Below are 17,881 nucleotides of genomic sequence, written 5' to 3' on the forward strand. Positions count from 1 at the left end.
TCTTACCTGTTCTGAGACCTGAGGCAAAGATCCCAAGAAGTAGCAAGCAGGCTTAGGAGTGAGTCCTTCAGGTAGAGGGGTGGACTACATAAGCCCTAAGTCCCTCCACTTCCTAGATTCTTCTCTGTGAGCTGCTTTAGGGCAGGCTCAGGATCACACAGGTGTCTTCTTTGACTCCACAGCACATGTGCCTCTAGGCTGCTACCCCACCCTCAATATGTCCCTTCTTATAAACTTGCTCAACTTCCAGCTCTGAGCTGGCCTCAGGTCAGAGCTCCGTGAAGGCACAACAGTAAATCCCAACTCATCCCCAGATCGCTGCCCTGTACCTCTGCTTCTCTTCATTGACCTCAAACTAAGAATAGTTAAAAAGAGAAGCAAAATGTAAAGTGCTACGCAGATATATGTGGACGTTGTTTTGGGAGAAAAAGTATCTCCCAAAACTGGGAGATTGGTAAAGATCAGACACGGGACCTAACAAAGGAGAAGAATCCAGCCAGTATTCTTAGCCAAGTAGACAGCGCCTGAAATCTCAACGACGCAGAGCTGTGTGTGTGAGTGTGCTCAGAGGTGAGGAAAAGCCTGTGTAGCAAGGGGGACAGGAGTCAGCATTTAATATCTACAAATTTCTCCATGAGCTGCCTCAACTTAAGGGCAGTTTCTAAGTCAGGATAGAAACACGGAAGGTGGGTTTTAGACCAAAGGGCATCTCCCAGAGTGATTCACTGACTTGGGTTTCTCTCCTGGGGGGTAAGGGTGGCAACAGGACTGAGAAGCTGCCTCCTTCTTGGCCTCTTCCCAGACGTCGGTGTGGCAGCCCCTGCTGCAACATCAGTGGCTACCTTTTTGTTTCTTCTTCTAAAATAATCAAGTTATGTTCAAATGTTAATGGCAGCATAAAGGGAAGAAAAGGAAAATAACTTCTTGAGCCAGAAGAGTGGAGCTGACGTGTTACTATCAGGGATAGAGGGGAGCCTTTCAGTTGTAGAAATGAAAGCAGACCTTTAGAAATATATCCTCAGTTACGGAGATTAAGGTGATGGGACAATGGCTAGGGAAAAAAATAGCCCTAAATAATTCCTTCCCATTCGCTTTCCATATTTTTAAAGCTTTGGAAAGCATAAACATAATGCAAAGTGTCTCTATTTCCTCGGGTTGGACTCTGCTGGCCTGAGAGCCAGCCCCTCTGACTTTCAGTGTTTCCTTTGTCTTTTAATTCTCCCGCTAAAATTTCAAAGCCTTTCACAGCCTTGGCTTCAGGTATTTGTGATTGAAGCAATTCCCATTCATGGCCAAGCCTCATTCTCTTCTCCAAATCTGGTAACTTGAACAGCCCTGATCCAAGCCCCTGGTTCTAATAAGACCCTTGTTCTCTGGCCCCTCTTTCAGTCTATTTCACAGAGCAGTCAGCTTCTTCTTGCTCCTCATAAACTTGGTTTCCTTCCTGTACATTGCATCCTCTCATCTGCCTGATGAAAACCAAGTCCCAGTGATATGTTTCTAGCCTAATTTTTGTCCTGAACTCCATTTTGGTATTACCTTTTCTCCCTCAGTCTTCATCATTAGTAAGCAGCACCACTAGGTACCCACTCAAGCCAAAACTTGGATTACACCCTCTCTCATGTCTCCTCCCCAATCCAACTGCAAAGCCCTACTAAGTCTACCTCTAAAGTATTCAGCTGATTTACTTACTCATGTCTCTGCATCTCCACAGCCACTAGCACTGTCCACGTCATATTGCTCTCATCTGTCTCCATGCTGCTTCTCCTGCTCTCCTACACTTTGTTCTCCCAAGAAGCCAAGAGTCATCTTTTAAAAGTTAATTCACCGGCTGGGCGCGGTGGCTCAAGCCTGTAATCCCAGCACTTCGGGAGGCAGAGACGGGCGGATCATGAGGTCAGGAGATCGAGACCATCCTGGCTAACACGGTGAAACCCCGTCTCTACTAAAAATACAAAAAACTAGCTGGGCGAGGTGGCGGGCGCCTGTAGTCCCAGCTACTCGGGTGGCTGAGGCAGGAGAATGGCGTGAACCCGGGAGGCGGAGCTTGCAGTGAGCTGACATCTGGCCACTGCACTCCAGCCTGGGCGACAGAGCAAGACTCCGTCTCAAAAAAAAAAAAAGTTAATTCACCAACATTTACTACCTACTCTGCTTTGTCCAGCACTGTATCCTCGTCACCCTAAACAGTGCCCCAAACATTAGACATTGCTTAGTAAATAAGAAATGACTGTTGGACATCTATACTGGATTTCCCATCCGTATCTAAATCATCATAGGGCCAATGCTAAAACTTTCTCCCATAAAGTCCCAACTCATATATTTCTATTTTCTGGTCACATAGACATAAAACCTCAAGAGTTTTTAGTACTTTCACATAAGCTCAATGGTATTAAATCATTAAAGATTTCACTTCCACAGACTTTCTCATACCATTTCCCTCTTTTTCAATTATCACTGCCTATACTTATTAACTGAGTAATCACAGCAATTTTCTAATTGGTCCTTCTGTCTATGTTCTGAAGCATCAATCTTTCTAAACTGCAGCTAATAAAAAACAAAACTTCTCTGATGTTTTTAGGCATTCAAGGCTCTTCGAAGCCTTACTTTCCACTTCATTCCTACACATACCCAAATGGAACTATTCATTGTTCTCTGGGCAAGTTTGGTCCCTTTTCTCCCATGTCTTTTCATTCCCAGTTACTACAGTGTCTGGCATATAATGGCTCAATAAATGTTTGTTGAATGCCTTCTTGTTGAAATGCTTCTCACACTGCAACAATTCATCTTAAACACTACTTTCTTCATGAAAATCCTAACGGCCCTCATCCACAGGTCCTTCTCCTTCCTTTTCTAGTCCTTATGGCACTTAAACCTTTCACTGCTATGTATCATGGCCACGCGCAAGTGTCTCATTCTTCTGTGAGCCTGTAAGCTGGCAGAAATGTTTCTTTGCTTTTGTGTCTGTTGCAGTATCTCAAACAATCTCCCCACCCCACCCCCAACAGCAGATACCTAATAAAAGTTTGACTTTAACCACTGTAACTCTAATTCTAGAATTCCACTTTGTTCTTCTTTATGGATTCTTTGCTTAGGAAAGATAACATTCCCCCTCCATTAGCATAGTAGTGTTTCTTAGGTTTTAAATATCCAAAGCTAATGGGTGGAAGAGTGTATGAGCCCCTGAACAATGTCTCTTCCCAAACTGCCAAACAAAATGGCACAACGGTCCTTGGTCTTATGGTCATCAGTTAGGGAACGAAAGCATGTGGTCAGAATTTGTAAAAATAATAATAAATGAAGCTTTATAAAAAAATTAAAACGTCTCACCCACCACAAATGCTGAGCTTTTCAGACCAGAGTCAGCTCATAAACAAAAGTGCAGAGAGGAACAGGTACTCTTGAGAGCAGGTAATTAGGCCCCAGCACCTCAGATGCCTCTGTAAAAGCAAAAGGCAGTAGGACCACCCTTCTTCTCAGGAGTGTGGGAGCAGGGGAGAGTAAGGCCACCCACAGTGGCTAGTTTTGCGCTGGCCATTCAACAGTCATAATGTGTTCCTTTCAGTCCAGATCCCAAAGAGAAAAACTTTCCCGATTTACCTGAAAAAGTATATACATGTTGCTGGGAGTGGGGAGGAGAGGCCGTTGCTAAGATCTGTACCAAAGGCTCTGCCAGGCTCTATCTGCATGGCTGAGAAAGGAATCCTGTGAATCTTCAAAGGATTTTTGTGCAAGCTTGCAGATGGGAGGGGTAAGCTCAGTCACCTCTGAGATCTAAAGGAGAAGAAGGAATTTTCAAAGGAGCCACTGGGAAGAGAACTGCAAACAAAGGGGCTTCCGTGGCTTCTTTCCTCACCTTTCTCCATTCCCTGCCCTCAAAAAACTGTCCCACTAGTTACCTGGGAAAACTGGTTAGATGTTTCTTCTTCTTTTCAGACTGACCACTCTAACTCAAATCTCAAAGGTCCCTGTTCACTTCTTCCCACACAACCCAAAGGATTTGTAGTCTAGGAAACCAAAGAAGTGTTTGATCAATAAATCAATTTATTTAAAAGAATATGTTACAATTAATTACACTAAGTGACATTACCAAACAATTTTAGAGTGGTTAGCTCTAGAACAAGGAATGAAAGAAACACTGTTAGCCATTATTGTGTCTGTGTATTTTCTCTTCACATTTCTTAAATCACAAATAAAAAATACAAGATACTGCAGTGAAAATACAATTAGAGTTTCTCTGAAATAAATTAAATGTGCATGGCCTGGGAAAAACTGAAGCCCAGCTCACTGGCTTAAAAGGGGGTCATGATATAAAATTAATGTCCAAGTTTAGCAGGTGGCCAAATGCCTCCACCCCGTATCACTCCCCTCTTTGATTCTATTCCTTCCCACAGCCCTGACCTTCCCACATACCCTAGATTATTGCTGAGGAGTGAGCTGATGCTGTCCTGGCAGCAATGAGGCCTGGCGTGATGTGCTCAGGTTTAGGGGAACAGGAGGTCAAGAGGTGGACCTGGAAGATGGGGAGCTAGAGAAGCATACCCACTACCTCTCTTCTCCCTCCCTCTCTCTGAGTGTTCTATCACATCATCCTCCAAAAGGAAGCTACTGTGACACAATGAAGCTGGTGAAGAAACAGCAGTATGCTGGGGTCAACAGATCAAAGAGCTTCTACTGCTGAATGAATCTAGCCAAAGAGTATGATGGCGAGAAGGAAGGGCACAGCAGTCCCTTCTGGTCTGGAAAATTCAGGTTAACTAGGATGCAGTCCCCTTCAAGAAAACTACCTCCTAGGAGCCCAGCCCAGAAGTTGGCAAATTCTGAGATAGGAGAGAGTCATCTCCTGGCAGTGCCCTATTTTGCTGCTCCAAGTGTTGGGTTTGGAGCTACAGGAAGGCATAACCCAAAGGTACTGGCCTGGGTAACTAAAGGATGAAACTAAATGGGCCAGGCATGAGGATGTTGGAATATTTATCTAATTCCTCCCTGAGAGCTCGGTCCAGGCCTAGGAGCTGCCCTGAGCACGCACATATCTGTACCTGCGCTTAGGCCTAGGGTAAGGAGTGGGTGGAAAAATTGAGAATAGAATAAACATATAAAGAGCAGAGGGCCCAAAGCATGGCCCAAGGGAACCTTTCTGCAGGGACAGGTTTCTCAGGGCCATGTCTCAGGACATGAGAAAATGTCTCAGGACATTTTCTCCTGGGCCATAAAAAGCTCCAAGCTTCTATCCCAGAGAAACCCAGTGTGGAGGAAGGCCAGTGAGAGACCAGGAGGATCCTGCTGGTTCTGCTGGGATGAAGCTGGGGGGACTGGGAGCCCCCCTTTTCCAAGGGACAAATGGCAAAAGAAGTCTGGGTAGAAGCCTCCCTGGGCAGAAGCTGGGACTAAGAAGAACAGTAGCGATTACAGAAAGGAAGTGCAGAGGAAGGGGAGAGAGAAGAGTCACAACTAACACTGCTTCATGCAAAGAAGGGTTTGATCCTATGGGACCCGTGCAGCCACAGGGACCCCACCTCCATCACCCAAGGCCGTGCATGGGTGGCAGAGAAGCAGGCACTGTCCTTTAGGGGTGCCCTCCTTCCCCACCTCCTTGCTGTAGCTGGGTACTTTGTGGGCTGTTCCTAAATAAATTCTGCCAACAGGCCAACTACCTATAGGGCCCTCACCTAATCTCCAAAGCACCAAGTGAATGCTATGCCAGAAAGGGAACATAGCACCATCTACCCATTCTAAGTGGCCTCCCAATCCCTATGTCTCATGTCTGAAGGTCAGCATTCGAGCTGTCAAATGGAATCCCAGATCTATTCATTACTGTCCCACTCTGAGCGAGTAGGGGCAAATTGCTATTTTTACAGTTTGAACAAAGCTGGTGCCAAAAGTCTCTTTAGCATCTAGGAGTGGGAAATCAACATGTCTTCTTTTCAGGGTCCTTTGGCTCATTTTAAATTCATTTAAGTCAAAAGAAGTTAGTTCTGTGTCAAAGTCTTCAAATTAGGGATCCCTCTGCAACTTTACACATTCAGCATTCTTATGTTTTGTACTCTGTGATTCCACCTAGATTGGGAGAAGGTGAGGGAGGAAAGGCTGTCCTCTTTGATCCCATACCAGCAAATGGCTGCCAGGATAACAAAATAAGAAAGAAAGAAAAGTGGGCCAGGTACAGCGGCTCACGCCTATAATCCTAGCACTTTGGGAGGCTGAGGTGGGCAGATTACTTGAGGTCAGGAGTTCAAAACCAACCTGACCATCATGGTGAAACCCTGCCTCTAACAAAAATACAAAAAATTAGTGGGGCGTGGTGGTGCACGCCTGTAATCCCAGCTACTTGGGAGGCTGAGGCAGGAGAATCGGTTGAACCCAGGAGGCAGAGGGTGCAGTGAGCCAAGATCGTGCCACTGCACTCCAGCCTGGGCGACAGAGCAAGACTCTGAGGAAAAAAAGAAAAAAAAAACAAATAAAAAGAAAGGGAAGGAGGGAGAGAGGGAGGGAGGGAGGGAGGAAGGGAAGAAGGAAGGAAGGAAGGAAGGAAGGAAGGAAGGAAGGAAGGAAGGCAGGCAGGCAGGCAGGCAAAAGAAAAGTGGCTTCACAATGATTTGCAACAGCAAATTACAAAAAAAGAGATAAAAGAAGGAAAGAAAGCAAAAGAAAAAGAAAGAAAAGAAAGAAAGAAAAGTGGCCTCATAATGATTTGCAAAAACAAAAAGAGACTTTCCAATCACCCCAACACTGCTCAGTAGAGTTGACTACAACCAATTATGACCATCTCCCAGTTACAGCAAAAGATGCCATCCTAGGAAGGTTTTCGTTTAGAAGGGGGAGAAGGGAAAAAGAAAAGGCTCAAAGATGTGTTTTAGTTGCATCTGAGCCTGACTTGGTGTTTCTTATGCACTATCTACAGAGCTTAGGGGCTGGGAATATTGTCCTACCCCAACTAGCCCTGGCTTCTGATCCTGGGATGCAGCTCTTAAGTCTCACAAGGTCTAGCTGCAAGATCAGATGAGGAGCTCTTTAAGGGACAGAAAGCAGAAAGGTTTTCCTTCAGTCTCCTTTTAATTAAAACTTGGGAGATCCAATCTAAATCAACCGTATTCCTACTACTCCTTCCTGGGTCCTCAGCTGGCTTGGATGGGGCAATCATTTGGTTGGCACAGACCACTGACCCACTGCAAGTTTCCCCAAGGCCTTGAAGACATTACTGGATCTCTTCCCATCACTGCTGTTTAAGGAAGTCACAGAGAATGCCATAGTTATCGGTGGTTATTGGTCAGGAATGGAGGAGGTAAAACCTCATGTACACAGGGCATTGCTTGCTTTCTTTCCTCCATGTAAGTCCAACCTGTGTGCCTAAGGTATCAGTTTAACTCTGGTCCCAAGTACTATCCCTGCTGCAAAAAAGTCAGGGAAGGACACAGCAGCTCATGCCTGTAATCCCAGCACTCTGGGAAGCTGAGACAGGAGGATCACCTGAGGCCAAGAGTTTGAGACCAACCTGGGCAACATAGTGAGACCCTGTCTCTACAAAAAAATTTTAAGAAGAATTAGCCAGGTGTGGTAGTGCACACCTGTAGTCCCAGCTACTCAGGAGGGTGAGGCGGAAGGATCACCTGAGCCTAGCAATTCAAGGTAACAGTGAGCTATGATCATGCCACCACACTCCAGTCTGGGTGACAGAGTTTAAGACCCTGTCTCAGGAAAAAGAAAAAAAAGGGGGGGGGGGGGCAAGGAAAACAGGAAATTACTACCATGAAGTGTTTCAGGTTCAGGTTCCCATGGCACCAACCTCCTGAGCCCACGCGCAACTCCACTCAGGGCTGGTTGAGGGAAAGCATACTGAGGTTCTAGGAAAGCAGGAAGGAGGTGCAGAATGTGGCTAGAAAGCCAGGAGTGAGAGAAACAGATGGATCAGAAAAACTGTCATGGAATCAAGAGACCATACCAGGACTTTAGGCTCTCCCTGCAGAACTACAGCCTGTTAACCTTGAAAAACACACCTCTTTCTCCTCCCCAACACCCTCTTGGAAGATAAAGAAACTATACTCCCTGTTCCTCAGACTCTATGGCAACCCATGAGCCGGAATCTGTACTCGACACAAAAAAGGGGCAAAAATCCAAGCAGGTTGTAAACTTTTCAAGTCCTTCATGAGGAGAGGTATTTTTCCCTGTAAAATGCTTTTTTTTTTTCCTTTTTAAAGTTTGTTTCAAAATAAAGAGAGTACGAGAGAGGTCATGGATTCTAGTGATAGGTGTGTAAAAACACAAGCTAAAAAAGGTACTGCCATCAGTATGAAATTTAAAAAGAAATATATATATGTATATACGTGCAGCTAATTTGTGTATATATAATTTTTACATACATACATATATATGTCTGAACAGTGCAAATGGATGAAGTTCATAGTTCCAGTTTTAAAAATATAGTACAAGGAGAGGCTGTTGGTATGAGGCCCAGGTGAAAGGACAAAGATACCTTTGGCAAGTTGGTTGGGCTTATTTTCTTTTCCTGTCTTAACTCAGTTGACTTCTGATGCTGACCAATCTGCTGTTTACTACCACCTCAATTCCAGAGACATGAAATTCAGAGGGGGTTATTAATAATATTTAGTTTAGGGCTTTTGAATATAATGACTTTAACTCTTTCTCTTCTTTTGTGTTAATGGTTACTCTGTCTGAAATGGGACATGAAAGGAGTAAGAGGATGGGGGTGAAAGGAAGGGAAGGGGATAAGGAAAGGCTAGGTGGCCACATCTCTCTGCTGTGACCTCGCCATCTGGAAAATGTTCTGAAAGGAAAAAAAAAAAAAGAGTTATTGGGAAGCCACATCTCCTCTTATCTGGAGACAACTCCTCAAACAGAAGCTAAAAAGGTACGCCTGGATGACTCAATCTGATTGGCCGCATCTCTCCTGATATAACTTCTCATCTAGAATCATAGCCTTTTAGAGCCGGAAGGGACCTTGGATATTAATTATGTGGTTCAGTTTTCCTGTTTCACAGAAGAGAAAACTGAGAGCTAGGGAGGCTGATTTACCCAAAATTACACAGAGGAAAAAAAAGCCAGGAGAAAACCCAGATAAAATTCCCAGAGCCCAATGTTCTTTCTACTGCACTAAGAATATACATTTTCATGTTATTGACTTGACCTCCTGATTCTTTCAAAGATTTTCTTTGAGAATAAGTAGCTAATCATTCAGAATCTTCCAAATTCTGTTCCAGCACTGGCACATACAGACAGCAGTAAAGCAACAGCAAACACCTTCCCTCACACACACATTCTTGGTTCGCCTAGAAAGACTGCCAGGACTCATCCAGTCAGACGGCTACAACTGAGGACAGCTTCCCCTGCGGGTCAGGAACAACATGGAGGGTGATCTGATTTAAAAAACTGGCAGAGGAGGGTCCATGAAGTCATGAGAGATGGAAGAGCCTGTAGCCAGTGTCCACCCTCTAGACAAGGGAAGAAGCAGGGCTTTTTTGCACAACCCGTTCACCATCCAGAGGCCAACCTTGCTGGAAGAATGTCCTGGCTCACATGAGATAATCAGTCTCTAACTAATATTCCTAGAAAGACAGAGATGGAGGTGAGGGTCCCAGGTATTTGGCCACAGGCCTATAAATTTTAAAGAAACAAAAAGATGAAAGGTCAATTCAAGAACTGTTCAGAATTACCTCTTTTCTCCACTTGAGCTCGCAGAACACCCTCTCGAAGCACTCATGCATGTAATTGAACTGAAAAAAAAGGTGGTGACAATCACTAACTTCTCAAGAGAAGGCACCTCAGGACTGTGCCTTTGAACTCCTGTCCCCAGTCATCCCATCTTCCAAACTCAGTCTACAGAAAAACCCTGACAAGTACCACAAAACTCGGGCCTGGTGCATCCACTATTCTCTAGCTCCTTCTAGTGGTAACTATGAGCCAAGTGGAATAGGAAATTGCCAATTCCAGTCAGGCCTAAAGCAGACAGGATGAATCTGGGGGATCCAGGATTCAAACAGGTTCAGATCTCAAGACAACTACTAGCTCTATCTCTCTCTCCATTTATGCATTTAGCTGGAAAAAAAAAAAAAAAAGCTAAGTCCCAGTTACTTTCCTCAAATTGCACTCACATATGGCGTGAAGATTTTAACCCATCGGGGCTTCTTCTCTCCTCGTGCATATTCGAAACAGAAGGCCATCCCTTCTTCATCTGTGTCCCATCGCTGCATCTCATCCCATTCAAATGCAATTACCTGGTTCTGGACAACCAAGACAAGGGAGTAAGGTACAGTCTGTGTTTCAGAGTGCTAGGGAACTGAGGTAGGGGGTTCTGAACCAGGAGACAGAAGAGAAATGAATGGAGATGTCTGCATCCCTTCAGAGAAAGGATTGTGACAGAAGAATACAAATCAGTGGAAGCAGTCAATGAAGTTGAGGATCAGTGTGGATTCCGTGCCTGTTTATCTGCCCAGTCAAAACACAATTTTGATTTCATTTCCCTCTAAAAAGGAATTAAAATGTCACAAGCAAGTGAGCATCAAAGTATCTCCAGTCCTTGTAGCCAGAGCCCTATGCTGAAAACTCACCTCCAGCTGTCCTTCTTCAGTGCAGGCATGCAGTTTAAAGTGCGTGATGCTGATGGCTGTGATAACGTGCCCCTTCCTCCTGGAGTCACAGGCACAGTGGGGAAAGATGATTTCATTGTAGCCCTCACAAGTCCTTAGCATGTTGAGGTACTGAAAAAAAAAAAAAGAAGGAAGGAGAAAAAGGGTTACTATGGTACTAAACACAATGAAGAGCTATTGAGATGTGCAAGAAAAAGAACAAAGAGTATTCTCACCCAACAACCTGAAGACCTGGCCTCTGGTCTCACACCCATCCCTAAGTTGGGAAAGGACTCTGAGACAATTATTTTCATTTTTTGAGATCAGGTCTTGCTCTGTCACTTAGGCTGGAGTGCAGTGGCATGATCTTGGCTCACTGAAACCTCAACCTCCAGGGTGCAAGCAATCCTCCCACCTCAGCCTCCAGTGATCCTCCTGCCTCAGCTCCCAAGTAGCTGGGACCACAGGTACACACCACCACACCCAGCTAATTTTTTGATTTTCTGTAGAGACAGGGTCTCTCTATGTTACCCACGCTGGTCTTGAACTCCTGGGCTCAACTAATTCTCCCACCTCAGCCACCCAAAGTGCAAGGGTTACAGGCGTGAGCCACTGGGCCTGGCTAGCAATTCTTTATCCCACTTTCAACTTCTGCCTTGTTTTTTTTTTTTTTTTTTTTTTTTGCCATAAGTAAGGAAACAACACCTTCATACTTCTAATCCTCCTTTCTCTACTTCAGAAAGATACAGGCCAGGTGCAGTGGGTCACGCCTATAATCCCAACACTTTGAGAGGCCAAGGCGGGTGGATCAAGAGGTCAGGAGATCAAGACCATCCTGGCTAACACAGTGAAACCCCGTCTCAATGGTGTGCAGTAGCATGACCATGTCTTACTGCAGCCTCAAATACCTCAAATACCTAATAATACAAAAAATTATCTGAGCGTGGTGGCACACGCCTGTAGTTTCAGCTACTCAGGAGGCTGAGGCAGGAAAATCACTTGAACCCAGGAGGCAGAGGTTGCAGTGAGCTGAGATCGTGCCACTGCACTCCAGCCTGGGAGACAGAGCAAGACTCTGTCTCAGGGAAAAAAACAAAAACAAAAACCCAGAAAAACAAAAAGACACACAGATGAAAACCAGAAGATATACTACAACCAGGACTCACAGGGCTAGAAGGAGTCTCACAATTCTGTTTAGTCTGATCCTCTATTTTCACTGTAATCAAGGGATGGGAATCTAATCTATCCTTACAAGTAAGAAAGGGAATAAGTATTTCTCTCTCTCTCTTTTTTTTTTTTTTGTGATACGGAGTCTTGCTCTGTCGCCCAGGTGGGAGTGCAGTGGCCCGATCTTGGCTCACTGTAAGCTCCATCTCCCGGATTCACGCTATTCTCCTGCCTCAGCCTCCTGAGTAGCTGGGACTACAGGTGCCTGCCACCAAGCCCAGCTAATTTTGGGTTTCACTGTGTTAGCCAGGATGGTCTCTATCTCCTGACCTCGTGATCCACCCACCTCAGCTTCCCAAAGTGCTGGGATTACAGGCATGAGCCACCACGCCTGGCAGTAGTATTTCTCCTTATTCCTTTTGCAATCAAAAGTTACAATGATCTGTAGTAAGGATTAAGCTACCGCAAATCTCATACTTACAAAATGTTAAAACTGAAAGAGACTTTAAAAATGAGTCATTTTATGGGAACTCAGAGTAAGATGAGACTAGCCTGCAGTCACAAGTAATAATAAGTGGCACAACTAGGACTAGAACCCAAGTTTAATTTCCAGGCCTCTGTTCCTTTTACTGTCACCGACTAGTCCCCAAATCAACCCCATTGTCCCCTGGGTCTCCAGTATATATGGTTCCTTAAAAAGCATCTGGACCAAAATAAAGTGCCACATATGACTCTCACAGTTACAACACGGCAAAACTAATCCAGAGGGGCCAGGTGCAATGCTCACACCTGTAATCCCAGTACTTTGGGGGGCTGCAGCAGGAGGACTGCTTGAGCCCAGGAATTTGAGACCAGCGTGGGCAACACAGTGACACCTTGTCTCTACAAAAAATTTCAAAATTAGCTGGGTATGGTGATATGTGCCTGTAGTCCTAGCTATCTGGGAGGCTTAGGCAGGAGGATAGGTTGAGCTCAGGAGTTCAAGGCTGCAGTGAGACATGGTCATGCCACTGCACTCCAGCCTGGGCAACAGAGCAAGTTCCCATCTCTTTATTTATTTATTTATTTATTTATTTTAATTGAGACAGAGTCTCACTCTGTCACCCAAGCTGGAGTGCAGGGGTGTGACCATGTCTCACTGTAGCCTCCGCCTCCCAGGTTCAAGCAATTCTCATGCCTCAGCCTCCTGAGTACCTGGGACCACAGATGTGCGCCACCACACCTGGCTAATGCTTTGTATTTTTAGTAGAGACGGGGTTTCGCCATGTTGGCCAGGCTGGCCTCGAACTCCTGGCCTCAAATGATCTGCCTGCCTCGGCCTCCCAAAGTTCTGGGATTACAGGTGTGAGCCACCGTGCCTGGCCTAGAGGTGCAACAATATTTCAATCACATCATTTTTCTTCCCTCCCTCCTTCTATCACCCTATTACACCTTCTCTTTTTTATTGTCCTTCCTAGATCAGTGATAAACATGGATACTGCTTAATCCTGCCATTAGCAACATAAACAAAAGAAACCTCTGACTCCTATACTTTGGTAAATATGACAGGGGTGGGTGGTACAGAACAGAATAGAACTCTTCTGGGGTTATAATAAACAGCAATGCCTGAAACACAGAGGAGTGATTAAGAGGCCCAGACTACCCTGGGCTTGAATCCTGGCCCCATTACTTCCATTACTTCCTAACTGTGCAACCTTTCGTAAGTTACTTTAAGGCAGGCAAATTACTTAATCCCAGGTGCCTCAGTTTCCTCTTCCATAAAAGGGAGATAATAATAGCATCTATACCACAGCGTGATTTGTGAGCATTAAATACAGAGTATTTGGCTGGGCATGGTGGCTCACACTTGTAATCCCAACACTGGGAGGCTGAGGTGGGAGGATCACTTGAGCCCAGGAGTTAGAGACCAGCCTAGGCAATATAGTGAAACCCCATCTCTACAAAAAAAAAAAAAACAACAACAACAACAAAAAATTTGCCAGGCACCTGCAGTCCTAGCTACTTGGGAGGGTGAGGTAGGAGGATTGGTTGAGCCCAGGAGGTCAAGGCTATGGTGGCACCACTGCACTCCAGTCTGGGTGACAGAGCAAGACTCTGTCTCAAAATAAGAAATAAAAATAAAAAAGATATTTAACACAGTACTCAGCCATAATTAGGAATTTAATAAATGACAGCTAAAATAAACTTTTTAAAGTATCTGGAAATTACTTTTAAAAATTCCTGGGGTGAGCTTCAAGTCAGTGACAGTAAAACAAACCAACAAATCTCCTAGGGGAAGAAAGCATATGAGTGAAACAGAGGCAACATGAATGGCAGAAAGTCGAAGGCTATTGAAGCGGGGTAATGGGTACATGGGGACTAATTGTATTTTTCTTTCAACTTCTTTATGTATTTAAAAATTTACACAGCTGGGTGTGGTGGTTCATGCCTGTGATCCCAGCACTTTGGGAGGCTGAGGCAGGCAGATCACCTGAGGTCAAGAGTTCGAGACCAGCCTGGCCAACATGGTGAAACCCCATTTCTACTAAAAATACAAAAATTAGCCAGGCGTACTGGCATGCACTTGTAATTTCAGCTACACGAGAGGCTGAGGCAGGAGAACTGCTTGAACCTGGAAGGTGGAGGTTGCAGTGAGCCAAGATTGTGCCACTGCACTCCAGCCGGCCTGGGCAACAGAGTGAGACTCCATCTCAAATACGCACAATAAAATGTTAAAAAAAAAAGAACATCCTAGCAATCAGGCCTCTGGCACTCAATTCAAGCCATCTTCCTAACATAGTCATCAGAAACTTTACTGCTCAATAAGCAGCAATTCTGCTCCAGGACACTTAACACCTCTGCAAATGCCAGTGGGTGCTGTTGACCCTTGAAACTAGTTCTACTCACGTCCTTTAACAAAACAAGATTACATATAGCACATTTGTTGAGAGTTCTCTTCGTTGAGAGGTACCACTACTATTTTTGACAAATATTTCTGCCACAATCTCTTATCGGGAGTTTTACTATAATACATCTTTTAAAAAGAGAGAAGCATGCCGACAAAGGCAGGGATTGGGAAAAGAGATCAGAAGCAGCATAGAGCTCTGAGTATCTTAAACTCTCTCTTTGTGACCCTGAGTAAGTTACTCTACCTGGGGTCTTCTCTTCTGCCATCTGGAAATAAAAGACATTGCTGCCATCCTGTCTTCCCTGATGCAGGGGAAAATATATGCAATGGAGCCTGACAAAAATGGGTTCAAATCACATTTTCAAATTCTAGTCTCACTTCTGACAAGCTATGTGATCTTAGGTAAGAATCTTAATCTCTCAGATTCCACTTCTCTGAAAAGTAGGAATAATACCTACAGGGTCGTTATAAGGAGAAAATGAGACTTCATATAAGTGCCTAGACCAGTCAGGCACATAATACATGCCCTCTCCGTCCCCTCTGAATCAAAAGACTGCTTTATCCCTCCGTATTCAAGAATGTAGTCCTTGAAAGCAAAAGACCTTCACGGGACTTCTTAATGGCATAAGCTCTAAAAATAACCCAAGGGAAAACTAAGGGCACCTGTGACCTTGGTGAGCCAATAAAGGTAAAGTCTCATTGGGAGACAAGGTTTTCAGAGAGCTCAGACTGGGCAGTATTTAAGTGGGCAGTCCCTACATCCTTGGGCTTGCACAAAGCCTCAAAGAAGAAGCATTTAAAATTTTACAGGAGGGGATCAGAAAACACACCTATGGAGTACCATGCTTACTTCCTGGGTGACAAAATAATCTGTACACCAAACTCCCATGACATGCAGTTTACCTATGTAACAAACCTGCACATGTGTCCCTGAACCTAAAATAACTTTTAAAAAAAAATGTTTTTATATAAATCAAAAACTTGTAAAAGAAAGGTGAATTTTTTTTTCTTTTTTCTTTCTTTCTTTTTTTTTTTTGAGACAGAGTCTCACTCTGTTGCCCAGGCTGGAGTGCTGTGGCACGATCTCAGCTCACTGCAACCTCCACCTCCCAGGTTCAAGCAATTCTCCTGCCTCAGCCTGAGTAGCTGGGACTACAGGTGTGCGCCACCACGCCCGGCTAATTTTTGTATTTTTAGTAGAGACGGGGTTGCACCATGCTGGTCAGGCTGGTCTCGAACTCCTGACTTCGTGATCTGCCTGCCTCGGCCTTCCAAAATGCTAGATCCAAAGTGCTAGGATTACAGGCATGGCTTAAAGCATATTTACATAAAGGTATTTAAAAGGGTATTTGGTATTTGAAACACCAAATCATCCTGCCCATTCTCCTGTCAGGAGAATGTGCCCACCTAAAGGTGATAAATACTACCCAGCTTGAGTCTCTCTGACCACCCTGTCTCCCAATGAGACTTGACTCTGTTATCTCACCAAGGACACAGGTTCCCTTAGTTACCACTTTAAGTTTTGAGTAACTAAATATGTATTCCGAATTATCTTCCTTTATTCATATAACATGTAGAAAGTGGCCCATTTAAGCCAGAGAATTGGAAAGGTATAGTACAGGATATTTTTAAAATGTTCAATATTCAGCAAGACAAATAAATACAGATATAGGGCAGTTTCTGATTTTTTTTTTTTTTTTTTTTTTTTTTGAGACGGAGTCTCATTCTGTTGCCCAGGCTGGAGTGCAGTGGCACCATCTTGGCTCACTGCAAGCTCCACCTTCCAGGTTCACGCCATTCTCCTTGCCTCAGCCTCCTGAGTAGTTGGGACTACAGGCGTCCGCCACCACGCCCGGCTAATTTTTTGTAGTTTTAGTCGAGACAGGGTTTCACCGTGTTACCCAGGATGGTCTCAGTCTCCTGACCTCATGATCTGCCTGCCTCGGCCTCCCAAAGTGCTAGGATTATAGGCGTGAGCCACCGCGCCTGGCCGACAGTTTTTAAAGCAGAGCCTCAATGCTTAACAGAGCAGAACACTTTAGGTGAATGTGTTAAGGTCCACTCCAGAGAACTCTCTCTTCTCCCAAACAACCTGCCAAGGGTCAAATCAGGTCCAAAATAGAAGGGACTGAGAAGAACCTCAAGAGCCAACTCTCCCAAAACCAGAATCAGAGTAGTGATTCTGAAGCACCTAATGTTCCAGAATCACCAGTGTGCTTTTTAAAAATAAAGTTCCCTAGGACCTACCCCCAGAGATTCTGGCTTAGTAAATGTGGAGTGGAGTCTAGAAATCTGCATTTTAAGTAGCTTCAAAAGTGTCTTCCATGTAAGTAGACTGGAGACCATACTTCGAGAAAAACTGACATACATGCTGCCTTGTGTGAAATCAATACAAATTATGTAGAGAAACACAAAAGCTCTTTATTTATCTGTTCAACAATGGCAAATCAGGCCACTTCAACATAAGAAAAGCATAATTTACACATGTCTATTGTTTGTGTGAGGAGAGAGAAAGGGAGGGAGGGAGGAAGGAAGAGAAGAGAAAACATTATTTCTTGTATATTATATTCTCAACCATCCAAATTTGAGATTCAGTCTAATTTTGTAATTAAGTATAAAACAAAAAATGTTTTTGATCACACTGGGTATTATAAACTATGCACAGATGTGAGCTCTCTTCTGTATTTGGAGATCTGGAGGACAGGGGAACTTACACAAAGCTTATTTACCTTCTAAGGATCTTGGTTTATTTTGTCAAGATTCTACTTAATAGCTGATAATCTGAATATCCCGGTTTTACAGAAAAGAAACTAAAACTGAGAAGTTCATTGTGTTGCTGCAGGTCTCACAGTGATGTGACAACTACTAATTGTAGTCACCTCACCTCATCGTAGGCCTGTTCACCATACTTAGTTGCCATGTTTAATGGCATCAAGGCCTATGGGCTCAGAAGGGCCCATGTGAGAAGTTTCAATGTATTGACCATGAGCTAATATTGGCTAGGCTAATGCCTCTGAACACTGATACTTGAATACATATTATACTTATAAAATTCAAACTTTGATCAGATTTTCTTCAAAATCTGACTATCATATCATGTGGCTAGTACCCAGAAATACGTTGGCACTAGGTTTTCAAGACAATCTAATTCCACAAACGTTTAAGCCTATTTTATAACAATGGCAAAAGACCATGGGGAAACATATCTGTCTATCAACTATACTTGAGTTTTTACCTGGGTGATTAC

The 17,881-nt window shown here is 44.2% G+C and overlaps 1 protein-coding gene across 6 annotated transcripts in view; it reads right to left on the reverse strand.

Annotated features, from left to right (window-relative positions):
- Positions 1-4,020: 4,020 nt before the first annotated feature.
- The window catches only part of SNX27 (sorting nexin 27), a 93,945-nt gene continuing 80,084 nt past the window's right edge, over positions 4,021-17,881 (reverse strand). For 4 of the 6 annotated variants that reach the window (XM_033200294.1, XM_033200293.1, XM_033200290.1 and 1 more), the window contains 4 exons: positions 10,563-10,712; positions 10,107-10,235; positions 9,669-9,728; positions 4,021-8,782 (listed from right to left, as the gene is read on the reverse strand). In XM_033200294.1, coding sequence (XP_033056185.1) covers positions 8,735-8,782; positions 9,669-9,728; positions 10,107-10,235; positions 10,563-10,712 — 387 coding nt within the window. In that variant the 3' untranslated portion in view covers positions 4,021-8,734. Of the gene's footprint in view, positions 9,561-9,668; positions 9,729-10,106; positions 10,236-10,562; positions 10,713-17,881 lie in introns of all 6 variants that reach the window. The other 2 variants (XM_033200292.1, XM_033200291.1) reach the window with 2 other exon arrangements.

Source organism: Trachypithecus francoisi, unplaced genomic scaffold, assembly GCF_009764315.1.
Source record: "Trachypithecus francoisi isolate TF-2019V2 unplaced genomic scaffold, Tfra_2.0 Lachesis_group5, whole genome shotgun sequence".
Classification (NCBI taxonomy): Eukaryota; Metazoa; Chordata; class Mammalia; order Primates; family Cercopithecidae; genus Trachypithecus; species Trachypithecus francoisi.